The 13,794-nt window shown below is 40.5% G+C and overlaps 1 protein-coding gene across 1 annotated transcript in view; it reads right to left on the bottom strand.

The window, feature by feature from the left end:
* The window catches only part of RYR3 (ryanodine receptor 3), a 262,055-nt gene that overhangs the window by 115,317 nt on the left and 132,944 nt on the right, over positions 1–13,794 (bottom strand). The window contains exons 33-38 of the mRNA XM_081857249.1: positions 11,815–11,901; positions 10,684–10,910; positions 6,190–6,991; positions 4,802–5,002; positions 3,185–3,287; positions 1,129–1,266 (exon numbers count right to left, since the gene is read on the bottom strand). Of these exons, the coding sequence (XP_081713375.1) occupies positions 1,129–1,266; positions 3,185–3,287; positions 4,802–5,002; positions 6,190–6,991; positions 10,684–10,910; positions 11,815–11,901 (1,558 nt within the window). The remainder of the gene's footprint in view (positions 1–1,128; positions 1,267–3,184; positions 3,288–4,801; positions 5,003–6,189; positions 6,992–10,683; positions 10,911–11,814; positions 11,902–13,794) is intronic.

Here is a 13,794-nt window from a genome sequence, read left to right as displayed (position 1 = left end):
AGATGTGACTGGAATATAATTCCCACCATTCCCCTCCATCAGATGCACCAGCTTCTCCAGAAGATTGACGGGGCCCAACATGATGTTGCGTGACATCCTGACATTAAGGGGGCCCAGCCCCTCAAAAATGTTTTTTTGGGGGGGACTGCACAATCTACATTATATGTCTAACTTACTGACCAAAAAAGGTCAGTTGTAGCCTTATGATGCTAAAAAGATATGTTCAAGACCCTCTCTCAGCAAAACATTGCCTTAGCGTTCCGTATTAAATGATATGACATTCCTCACAAAGCAACAGTGTGTAGCATTTTTATCATCTTGTCATCTAAACCTGCTTGGAGAACCTATCATAGATTGGATCCAATATTATCACAGTTCCAGTGAAGCTGCCCCAAAAACAGCTGCATGTTTCAGACGAAAAACATCCCTGCAGAATAACCAGGGAGAGACTGCCATTCATTTCTACCTATATTTATTTTCATTCAGTATTATGCAGGTCATTAAGCATTGGAAGGAATTAGTGTATGCCATACTAATTAGCTCTAAGTGATTGATGACTGCCTGAAAGAATTCACCAAGGCTCAGGGGGGAAAGTTGGTGGATGTATTCAGCACAGTTTATAGCATTGGTGCTTTGAAAGATAACCCACATATAACCAAAATGTATTGTAAATGAAAAACTAATTGATATTTCATTATGTCTGCAAAGGATAACATATCAAGACAAGATATGTATGAGCCTTTCCCCAAATGTTCACAGCCTCTTCATTCCTCTCCTTGCTTGCGTCATAATAAAAGCAGAAATTCTCTCATTAACCATTCACTTCCTCTGAATGAGGAAACTACAATTAGCAGCTTTGGAACAAGCCAGGAAATTAAACCAACCTTATCCTAACACCCCGCCCCCCAAATACCATATATCATTAGTGGTACTACTTTGAGTACATATATTAATGAATCAATACTATCCTTGTGTAAATTTAAGGCAAGATTGGAATCTGGAAGTTCTTGGCTCATATTCATTCATATATACTTCACAGCTCACTGTTCACCTGCTTCCAGGTGTATTATTTTCTTCTCTAAAAATTAAATAAAATGAATTAGTATGAATAACAATTCAAGCTCTTACTGGGATATTTTTCTTCTTCCTCTGTAGGTTCTCTCTTTTCTGTTTTTGGCGGTCCTTTTATTTTATATACCAATGAACGTAGCTTGCCAGTCCATGACAGATCTTCCTCTTCTTCCTCTTCTCCCTCTAATGGAATACCTAATAGGTAATAAACTCATTTTGAAATGAAGTGGAGTCTGTGTTTTGCCAGAATTCCCATGATATTAAACTGATGACCCAAGATTAAATAATAATCAAAAAAGATATCTTAGAGGCCCACCCATGCACACAATTAGATGTGTACAGTCCTTCTGTGACTGCAGCTCTCCACTCCAGTGAGAAGGGAACCAGTGAGAAGGGAAGGAGTTACTGCAGCTGGAATCTCTCAGACGTAGAGCAACACACACAGTATAAAGTGGGGAGGATATGGTGGGTAACTGGATCAGCTCCTTGATAGACATATCACACTCCTCATGTAAGCTAAAAGTGCTTTTCAACTGTACACATCTGAAATGTAGGCAGGTATTATTGCCATTTTGGGGTGTGTGTGCTCAAGCTGTGAGTAAAAGACTGGTTGATAGGTGAGAAATGAAGATAATGACTGGCTAAAAGGTGTTCTGAATATGCATGTTTTGAATATGCTCTGCTTATACAGTGGTAACTCGGGTTACATACGCTTCAGGTTACAGACTCTGCTAACCCAGAAATAGTACCTCAGATTAAGAACTTTGCTTCAGGATGAGAACAGAAATCATGCTACAGCGGCGCAGCAGCAACGGGAGGCCCCATTAGCTAAAGTGGTGCTTCAGGTTAAGAACAGTTTCAGGTTAAGAACGGACCTCCGGAACGAATTAAGTATGTAACCAGAGGTACCATTGTATATTTCTAGGCACTACACTGAACGAATGGTTTAATACTATTGACCACCATCAATGCTTAACTTAAAAGAATTTCTGAACTATTTGTGTGTCTTGAAAATACAGTATTTTTCGCTCCATAAGACACACTCCCCCCCTTAAAATCTAAGGGGAAATGTCTGTGCGTCTTATGGAGCAAATGTGTGGTCCCTGGGGTTGGGCGGGGGATAACCCGGGCTTCCCCTGCCAGCTCCGGGAGAAGCGGCGAAGCTGCGCACAGCCTCACCGCTTCCCCCCGACCTGTTTTGGGTACTGGGGGTGGGGGAAGCCCAAGCATCCCACACCCCAGCTCCCAAAACAGGTATTTGGGGGGGTGGAATTCCCCCCCCCAAAGTAGGTGCACCTTATGGTCAGGTGCGCCTTATGGAGCGAAAAATACAGTACATGTTTTCTTTAATAATTTAAACAGACTTGCGTACTGTGTAATGCTATAGAACTCTGAACTTTAACTTCCCATTCCATTCCATTCACAGAATGGGTTTTTCTGTCTTCCCTTCCTTCTGCCATACCCCTGTGACCTCTGAAAATATGCTCCTGGGGATTGAGGAGTAGAATGGGAGCTGGTACCCTCCCCCCACCATTCTTCTCTTGCTCCATTGCAATATGAACCTGCTGCTTGCAGAAAAACAGACACACTTTTGTAGCAGGACTATTATATTGGAAGACACATTTCATTTGATGGCCTAAAAAGCCACTTTCTCAATTTCAGTTATTCAGCAATATGACACAAACTCACAGCTAACATTATTTAAAATACACATAAAGAGCAGGTGAATGGGAAGAAGAGGGCCTCTATATATTTTGTGAACTTCTTACTTTGGGTACAATGTACGTCTGTGCACTTTGCATTAGATTATTTTCCCCATGGGAGTAAATAGCTGGCATTCACTTAAAAGGAAGAAGTAAAGGAGAGAGAATGTTTTCAGATACAAGTTCTTTGAGATCTACTGCTGCCCCAAAAACGTTTTTGAGTGTAAATATTTATGTCTAATTAGCTTTTATGGTGTCTTTTTTATCTTTGCAGTTTTCAGTTTTAATTAATCAATATCATGTTTGCCAGGAAAAGTCAATAAACCAAAACAAAACTGCAGGAATTAATATTTCACAATAAGCGGAATCTCAGCAATAATATGCTCCACCCAAAATAGGCAATCGCTTACCACAATGGATTAGGAGATCATCGTGAAACTCATATAACTCTTCCTGAATCTCCTCTGGGCAAGGACAATCCTCTCCCAGTTGAAAGTTTAGCAACATATTAATCTGAAATTATAACAAAAAAATGAAATATATTTGAATAACAGTTATAATCATTACACTATGACCACAATAAGCCAACTCATACAATGTCACAAAGAGCATACAAAAGAGGAAAATCGGCACTGTCTGTTGGCAAACATACATACTTTAATAAATTCAGCCATTGTATTGCTTTCTCCATTGTCTTCCTGTACCTCTTTTATTTTCCTTATGTTCCTGTTTATTTAGATTATGTCTGTAGCTTGCTTACATTCATTTTTTCTTGATTCTATACTTTTAATGTCTAGTACAGTCATACCTTGGGTTTCAGAGGCTTCAGGATGTGTTTTTTTGAGTTACGGACCCGCCGAAACCCGGAAGTACCGGAACGGGTTACTTTCAGGTTTCGGCGGTTGCACATGTGCAGAAGCGCTAAATCGCGCTTTGTGCATGCGCAGAAGCACCGAATCACAACCCGTGCATGCACAGACGTGCCACTGCGGGTTGCGAATGTGCAACCTGCACGGATCACGTTTGCAACCCGAGCGTCCACTGTATTTATTTATTTATTTATCTAGATACATAATATATAATAAATGGCATTAATATTATTCCAATAACTCTGGAGGGAAGAAGTTCTAAGAGTCAACAAGAGTGCCTGAAAAATATAGTCCAATGCCTTCCTAGATTTCTAACAGTCTCATTGCATCCCTTCGAATTTCTTTGAAAGGCTCATCCTTGATCAAATGGTGGGGGGGGGGATTACCCTCTTTTCAAAAATGCTACAGCCTGCAGTGATCAAGTACAAGCAACTAACTCAAATACTGAATACTTTAAAGATATGCAGGTATTGCTATTCTCGGGGGGGGGGGGGGTTGTATGCAACTGGACATAGCAGAGCTCTTAGCAGTGTAACAGGACTTGAGTTGATCTTTCGCAATTCCCCCTTCCACCCATCACGGTGCCATCCATGACTAATGCTGTTTTGAGGGGTCCTCACTGTGGGTTAAACCACAGAGTCTAGGACTTGCCGATCGGAAGGTAAGTGGTTCGAATCCCCGCAATGGGGTAAGCTCCCATTGCTCGGTCCCTGCTCCTGCCAACCTAGCAGTTTGAAAGCACGTCAAAGTGCAAGTAAGCAAATAGGTACCTCTCCGACGGGAAGGTAAACGGCGTTTCTGTGTGCTGCTCTGGTTTGCCAGAAGAGGCTTAGTCATGTGGCCACATGACCCGGAAGCTGTACGCCGGCTCCCTCGGCCAATAAAGCAAGATGAGCGCCGCAACCCCGAGTCGGTCAGCACTGGACCTAATGATCAGGGGTCCCTTTGCCTTTACCTAACTATGAAGCAGTTTTGAAAGGGTCTGCAGACAGAAGGGCAGATATCCAAAGACTGCTTTGATCCCTGTTCTGCTGCTTTTTATTGGACACTATTTTAAGGTTTCTGAAAGCTTTACTCCATTTCATCATCATACTGTACTAGAAAGGAAAAATGGAAGGAAGGAAGGAAGGAAGGAAGGAAGGAAGGAAGGAAATCTACCTGCTCTTGAGGAGGAGAGCGAAATTCCTTTGTCTTCTTAGCTGTTAAAGCAGCAGACATATTCAAGGCTTGCATGAGTTCATTATATCTATATTTCTGATTGTACTGCAACTTTGAGACGTAAGTATCTGCGAATGATACAATGGCTTCCACTCTGTGTTTCAGCTCACAGTCGCAGAAATAATTTAATAGCTCACACATCTAGCATAAAATAAGAGATGCATTATGTGGCCAAGTTATGGAACGGCACAAATAAATTCATGTGAAAGAACAACAGCATAGTTTGCCACATTACTGTCAGTGGATACTCAGTTTTGTGGTTAATGAGAAGGAGCGTGGGTTGTTGGATCCAAAGAGGCCCTTTTATATGTGCAAGGAGGTCTTCCACTCTAAGAAGGTTTTTTTGTGCTTCTGCAAAAGGTTGCATGAGCTCTTGTAAAAGCACATAAACATTGTGGATTTTGGAATCCACAATGTTTATGTGCTTTTACAAGAGCTCATGCAACCTTTTGCAGAAGCACAAAAACTTCCCTAGAACTTAGCTATTATAACACCAGGAGATTAGATCAGAATACTCCTCCCATTGAATTTATGGTTTCATTTGTGGTCTAGTAATTTTAATGAATTACATGGTTTATATTTGTACTGAGCTATATGTAAACTGCCCTAGGACCAGATGGTAAAAAGTGAGTGTAAGTACATTTAAACAAACAAGACAACCAACTATTGTACAAGCTCTTACACAAGCTTTTGCAGAACTGCACTAAAAGCTACTTTCCATCTGCTTATACATCTTTTATCCAACCCAATGCCTATTATTTGCTTATTATGTGTGATAATTAAAAGTGAGGGGACAAATCACCACAGGTATATAATATGATTAAACCAGTGTGTTCCCCAGTGGTGCATCTTCAATGTACAAACGTACATAATTTATATCAAAAGAATGTGACAGGGTTGTATCCATTGTTGCACAAGCAAAATTTCACTCACACACTGAGGCTTCCCTGTCTCTTCCTCCCTTGCACACTCCCAAAATCTCCTCCTGAGGGTCTTCCAATCCTCAGGAGAAGATTTTGAGGGTATATGGTGCTACAGGCAGCGGAAGAGGGGAAGTTCCATTGTGTATGAAATTTTGTTGCTCAAAAATAACTGCAGCACTGAATATAACCCATAGTATTTTACCAGTTTTGCCTTTTGTGGAACAGTAGCATAGAAAGATGAAAATTAGTTGTGTCTGGTCAAACTAAGACCAATAAAGAATTAGCAAAAAAAAAAATGTCTCAAGAATACTGCTGTTCAGGCTCTTTGCTCAGATTACTGGAAAACATTTTACAATTTATTTCAACAGTATTTCAACACTTCTGCATTTACTTTAAGGTTGTCACCTGGAGTTTAACAGATTCAGGCAATCTTGTTTGCAGCAAGCCTTTTATTGGGGTTTTAGGCTCCCTGATTGCCTTTTCTCCAGCCTCTATAGCTTTTTCTTCTATTTGTGCAACATCCTCTTTCTCTGCTTTTTCCATTACTTCTTCTTTGGTTTCACCAAACACACATGGATCAATGAGGAGTAAAATCTGTTTGACATCATGATCATCAAAAACTCCCATTATGAGCAATGTTGCTATAAGTTTCAGAACGGGAACAAACTGGAACTCAACTTTCCCCCCAACAGGGTCTCGTATGTGTGTTCCACTGCAGTAGACTGCTTCTGTTAGCATGCTTATAGCTCTTGACTTAAGCATCTCAAGTGGTATCTCTGGACTAGGTTTCTGATGATCCTCATGAGACAAAACAAAACAAGGGGTAGAGAATTTGAAACCTGGTTTCAAGCAGGTGCTCAGCCCAACTCCAGGCAAACCATGTTTCTTTGATTCATCTGGAAATAATTTGATTTTTCTGGTTTCATCTGTGATTGGAATTATAAATTCATTGTTCATCATGAGTTTAGCTTCCTTGGAGTATTCTAAATGAATGCTGATAAGTAAGTCATAGAATCCAGAACGCAAGAGTCCAGGTAAATATCGATTATCTATTGTATAAAATAACTGAGAAACATCCACATGGCTGCAAAGTATATGAGCTACTCTGTTATTACCCAATGCACAAACAGAACTATACAGTTTTAAAGTGTGGTAGTGGAACCTCATCAGGTCCTCTTGTTCACATAGCTCTAAAATATCAATACACCTGCAATGGAAACAAAACAGAAACATTTCAAATTAGCTTTCATTCATTAAGTACATTTTATTAGGTACTTCATAAGAACTGCAAAAAAGATAAAGGCCTGGGAGCATAACTCACTTCTGCTTCAGCTATGTGTATTTAAAGTTCAGATAAAAACACACACATTGAAAATGTCCAACTTACAGACCACAATTTTATAAAATATGCAATATTTACCAACATTTTAAACAATATTAAACGAACAAGTAAGGCACACTGGAAGACAACTGTGATTTACTTTCCAGCAGTGGGAGAGCTGAGAAGCAGAGCTCACTCTGTTGACTCTGCTTTGACAGGCCAGCCCCTTCAGGCCTCATCTCCCTCAACTGCCATTCCATCAGATTGCCTCAGTGGGAGAGATAGGAAGCAGGGCTCGTTTCACCAGCTTTGCTGGAGGCCTCTGAACTGTGCCAGTTAGCCAATATGGGAACGACTGCTTAGAAACTGATACATTAATTTTGATTTTCCTCTTCCTGCCCCTTTTCCCATTTGTGTGTGTGTCTATATGTTTCTTTTTGGATTGTAAGCCTGCAGGAACTGAGTGTCTTGCTTTGATTTCATGTAAGAGGTTCTGGGAGGTATTTTGGCTGTAAAACAGGATACAAATACTATAAATAGACAAGGAAGTAAATAATAGAATCTTAGAGTTGGAAGGGACCCCGAGAGTCATCTAGTCCAACCCGCTGTAATGCAGGAATCTCAGCTAAAGCATCCATAGCAAATGGCCATCCAACCTCTGCTTAAAAACCTCCAAGGAGGGAGAGTCCACCACCTCTCATGGGAGTCTGTTCCTCTGCTGAACAGCTCTTACTAAAGGTTTTCCGAATATTTAGTTGGAATCTCCTTTCTTGCAACTTGAAGCCATTGGTTCAAGTCCTACACGCCAGAGCAGGAGAAAACAGGCTTGTTCCATCTTCCATGTGGCAGCCCTTGAGATATTTGAAGATGGCTATCATATCTCCTCTCAGGCTCCTCTTCTCCAGGCTAAACATACCCAGCTCCTTCAAGTGCTCCTCCATAAGGCTTAGTTTCCATACCCTTGATCATCTTGGTTGCCCTCCTCTCCACACGTTCCAGCTTGTCAACATCCTTCTTAAACTGTGGTGCCCAGAATTGGACACAGTATTCCAAGTGTGGTCTGACTAAGGCAGAATAGAGTAGTACTATTACTTCCCTTGATCTGGACACTATACTTCTGTTGATGCAGCCTAGAATAGCATTAGCTTTTTTTTGCTACTGCATCACACTATTGACTCATGTTAAGCTTGCGGTCCACCAAGACCCCTAAATCCTTTTCACATGTACTGCTAGTAGGCCAGGTGTCCCCCATCCTATATTTTTTGCATCTGGTTCTTCCTGCCTAAGAGCAGAACCTTACATTTGTCCCTTTTGAAATTAATTTTGTTAGCTTGCACCCAGTTCTCCAATCTGCTAAGGTCATTTTGAATTCTGATTCCACCTTCTGTGGCATTAGCTACCCCTCCCAGTTTGGTGTTACCTGCAAATTTAATGAGCAGCCCCTCAATTCCTTCTACCAAGTCATTTATAAAGACATTAAACAACAATGGGCCTAGCACAGAACCCTGTGGCACCCAACTTGTCACTTTTTTCCAGGGTGATGAGGAACCATTAATGAGCACTCTTTGGGTTCACTCAGTCAACCAGCTACAAATCCACCTAACAGTTACCTCATTCAACCCACATTTTACCAGCTTCCTTGTGAGAATATCATGGGGGAATTTTGTCAAAAGCCTCACTCAAATCAAAATACACTATGTCTACAGCATTTTTCTAATCTACCAAGTTTGTAATTCCATCCAAAAATAAAAATCAGATTGGTCTGGCATGACTTATTTTTGAGAAACCTATGCTGGGTCTTAGTAATCCCAGCATCCTTTTCTAGATGCTCGCAGACCGACTGTTGAATTATCTGTTTTAGTAGTGCCTACCAGGTCATATTTGCCACCTTGTATTAAAATCTCCAGTTCATCTTGTTTGCTTCCCATACACTGCATTTGTGTAAAGACAACTGAATTAGGGAGCAGAACCCAAATAACGGGTTGGATCTAGAATTAGGAAGCAATTCTACTGCAAGATCCACAATGGATGAGTGGGTGAATCTCTGGTTGCGCTGGGATGTTCCTAGAGAAGCCAGGCTATGCCACCTTCAATCTCTCATCCACGGATCAGATGGAGATACACCAGGGTATCTCTCGCATCCTGTCTCAGCCAGGCTCCAACTGGCTGAGCCGAGCATGAAGGATCTTAAGGTGGTGTAAGCCATGAGAAAGCGATGCTCCAGGGGCAGGGGGGTAGTGGGACTAAAGAGAGAGAACGGTTCATCTTGGTCACGTGACTATGTGACCTGGCAACCCAGAGTAAGTTAAGCAGGCAAAAAGGGTGGTACAAATGAAACACTATTTTAAAGGCTTGCTTTTCCTCGACCAGGTTTAGGCCCGCTTAGCCAGCAGTAGTCCCATTGCTGAATAGAGTTTGGATCTAGAGTAAATTTACACTGGCTTTACTTTTATACTTGCTTTACATTAGCTGCTTGTGTATAGGATTGAACCCTTGGTCATGCTTAGATTAGCAGGATCATCACCATCATGTCCAGTATTTTTATAGCTTCACTGGAAAATACTGAAGTGATGTCTTTTAATAAAAGACTTTCTACTTCTTTCCTTCCAGGTTTATTAGAATTGGTCCATGTGCATGGGAAAAGATCAATTTCTCAGGTTATATCTTGCTATAAATCTGTATTTTCCAGAGGGTACATTTTCAGATTTATGATTTAATTTTTTTTGTAATCTAATACAGAAGAACAGTACTAAGCTCTGGATAGATCGCAAGAATTATGACTGAAATAACCTTTTTTAAAGCTATATAACTTGCACTATAACCTAAAAGAATAAGTAATCCTTACAAATATGAAAGTAATATGTGAAGAATCTATGTTGTGCATGCCTCAGGGGCTGCATTAGGCTCTACATTAAAGGATGAAAAATTAAATCCAGAATTATTATTATTTTTTTACATTTATGCAGTAGGAGCAAATAATTCCTTTTATATGTAGTGATATTTCCAAGTAGCTGGGAAAAGAAGTACCCTTCCACAAGCAAAAACCCCCATGGAAGGGGTGTTCCCCCAAATCCAGATAATTTGTTCTTGTTGCACAGGGTGAATTTAAGCTTCTGACTTGTTTCCATTTAAAGAACCATTTCCCAGAAACTAATAGTGTGAATCTGATGTGGCTAGGAAACATGGATTTCCAAACACATTCTGGCACAACTAGTCATGAACCAGTCCAACTTTTATAAGTTGAAAGAGAGATTTAACGATAGGAATTAAAAACTAACATAAATCAAATATAACCTACTTGCTCTTAAGGAAGCAAAGTACAGTGGTACTTCAGGTTAAGTACTTAATTCGTTCCGGAGGTCCGTTCTTAACCTGAAACTGTTCTTAACCTGAGGTACCACTTTAGCTAATGGGGCCTCCTGCTGCTGCCGTGCTGCTGCTGCACGATTTCTGTTCTCATCCTGAAGCAAAGTTCTTAACCTGAGGTACTATTTCTGGGTTAGCGGAGTCCATAACCTGAAGTGTATGTAACCTGAAGTGTATGTAACCCGAGGTACCACTGTATGTTTTAAATGTACCTGCTTTCTTCAGGAATATGAAGAGCCATCATCTGCAAAGGTTCCAGGCACTGGACCACCCACCCATGGCGGTCACTGACTTTCTCAGCTTCTACTTTCAGAAAACTGTTTGGCATTCTGCTCCACACAACAGGTGTGATAGTTTGAACATCCAGCCGAGGAGGGCACTGGGGAATAGGGTTTCTCTCTTCACTTTTAAAGATTGCTGCTGATAAAGGCATAGTGTTCTAAAAAAACAAACAAAAAAACCCATAAATGGATAATTTTTTTAAAAAACAGAACTTTGAGTTAACACCTCATGGTATACATATTGAAAGATAGGTAAGTTTACCTAGGAGTCTTTGGTGAAAAAGCTTGTTGAAAGTCCAAGTCAACAGCTTGTTGACACTCTCAAAGAATCTTAATAGAATTATGAGAAGGACCTTGCCTTGCAGAAGCCATGCTGGCTCTGCTTCAGCAAGTCTTCTTCTTCAATATGCTTGGTTAGTTTATAATAATTTCCACCAGTTTTCTGGGAAAAGATGTTAAGCTAACTGGCCTGTAATTTCCAGTGTCCGCCCCTTCCTGGATCCCTTCTTAAAAATAAAAAATATTTTTTTTTAAAAAATGGTGTTACATTGGGCTACTTCCCAATCTTCAGGTATGGTAGCTGACCTTAGGGACAAGTTACATTTTTTTTTTTTTAGAAGATCAGCAATGTCATGTTTGAGTTCTTTGAGAACTCTCGGGTGGATGCCATCTGGAACAGGCAATTTGTCCATTGTCTATTATCTTCCAATGTCAGTCAGACAGGATGATCATTAGCAGCTATACTTGAAATGCAAAAACAAGACAGAAATGTGACAAGTCTTCCGTTCCCTGTTGTATCTAGTATGTGAACCTGTAAGCAGACATGCAGCTCTCTTTAGGTATGCTATCTAATATATGCCCATATATTTCTATTTTATTTTTCACATTTTTGAGGAAACAACGCTTTTTTATACTTCAGGAATCATTTCACTAATAGTTCCAGGGAATGGGAGAGAGAAAAGTGAAATTCTACTAATCGTGTTAACGAAATCATACAGTTGGCATTACAGAATTTACTTTAAAGTCCATAATATCCGTTGATAATAATTTTATTAAAAATACCTTTAATTTACCCAGTTCAAACTGTACAAGGTTTGTGCTCGTAGGCTGTAAAAAAGCTGCTGGAAATAATTTTGTGTTTGGTTCAACCTGAAAAATATATTTATTGCAGTTAAAATGCAGCATGAGCCTATTATCAACTTGCAAAAATGATACTGTTGTGCAACATTTACTAAAGTTGCAATTCTTAGTACACACTTACCTAGAAGTAAGTTCCTTTAATTCAATGGGACTTAATTCAGAGAAAGCATATCAAGAGTCATGCTGTGAAAAAAGGCAGCACAACTAGACAAGCAAACCAATGCTCTTATAAAGGGATGCAATTACTGAAAAGAACAAACTGGAACAGGAAGAAATGTTTCGTTTTGGGGGTTACATTGCTCATGTTAAACTGAAGAGTTTGCTCCAAAGCAAAACGTAGGAAAATGAACTTGCTCACACATACTCATTCACAGAGAGATAAGAGTAAACACCCTATATTTCTCAAGCGTAAACCAGGGGTAGTCAACCTTTTTATACCTACCGCCCACTAATGCATCTTTCTTGATGGTAAAATTTCCTTACCTCCCACCAGTGCTCGATGGAAGGAGCTCTTGTGCCACAGAACCACCTACCGCCCACCTAGAATCCTGAAACGCCCACTAGTAGGCGGTAGGGACCAAGTTGACAACCCCTGGCATAAGCAAACCTAGATTCATTTATATAATTACACAAATCTGCCTGCAAAATTGGGTACCCACTCAACACAGAGACATAGGTTTCTTCCTACTGGGGAAAGAGGAGGTTCAGAGAAGTGGTTTCAGTTGAGAAAACAGCACAGAGACAAGAGTTAAACCACCTTCCCATATACTAAGATACTGAAATCCCTCCTTCTATACCTTCATATCCCATTTTTAAAAAACTGTGGTGGATCCAATAGCAGATCTATAATCTCATCTAACTTTGTCCAAGAGCCCTGATTGCAACATTCTGCTCTACTGCAATGTACGGCACAGGGAACAGGGGTACTAAGGAAGCAGGGGTGAATGCTTCAGTATACAGTACACTGAAAACTCCAGAATATTTGATGATGATGATGATGATGATGATGATGATGATGACAACAACTTATTATTTATACCCCGCCCATCTGGCTGGGCCTCCCCAGCCATTCTGGGCGGCTTCCAAAAAAATATTAAAATACTGTGATACATCAAACATTAAAAGCTAAACAGGGCTGCCTTCAGATGTCTTCTAAAAGTCTGGTAGTTGTTGCTCTCTTTGACATCTGGTGGGAGGGCGTTCCACAGGGAAGGTGCCACTACCGAGAAGGCCCTCTGCCTGGTTCCCTGTAACTTAGCTTCTCGCAGTGAGGGAACCGCCAGAAGGCCCTCGGAGCTGGACCTCAGTGTCCGGGCAGAATGATGGGGGTGGAGACGCTCCTTCAGATATACTGGACCAAGGCCATTTAGGGCTTTAAAGGTCAGCACCAACACTTTGAATTGTGCTCGGAAACGTACTGGGAGCCAATGTAGGTCTTTCAAGACCGGTGTTATGTGGTCTCTGCGGCCACTCCCAGTCACCAGTATAGCTGCCGCGTTCTGGATTAGTTGTAGTTTCCAGGTCACCTTCAAAGGTAGCCCCACGTAGAGCGCATTGCAGTAATCCAAGCGGGATTACTTGCATTGCATGTTATAGAACATTGACAAGCAGCTTAAACTTCCTTTTAAATTTTGTATACTGTACATACTGCACACTGCAGCAACTTTTTTTATATATATTTCTATTTCTCCTGCTTGCAAATATTTCAAAGCAGCTACTAGCAGCAATGAAATTAAGCAAAACAAATGTAGCAGATAAAAATAATTAACAATGAACTAGTGAGTAAAATGCTTCAAAATAGTGAACCATTTGAAAGGTGGACCAAATATTTTTAAAAATAATAATAATAATAAAATGCCATTAAAACACCAAAGAGAATCACCTAGTGCCTAAAAAACAGTA

This window comes from Podarcis erhardii (genome assembly GCF_964252035.2).
Source record: "Podarcis erhardii genome assembly, chromosome: 1".
NCBI lineage: Eukaryota > Metazoa > Chordata > Lepidosauria > Squamata > Lacertidae > Podarcis > Podarcis erhardii.
This window is presented reverse-complemented; position numbering and strand designations above follow the sequence as displayed.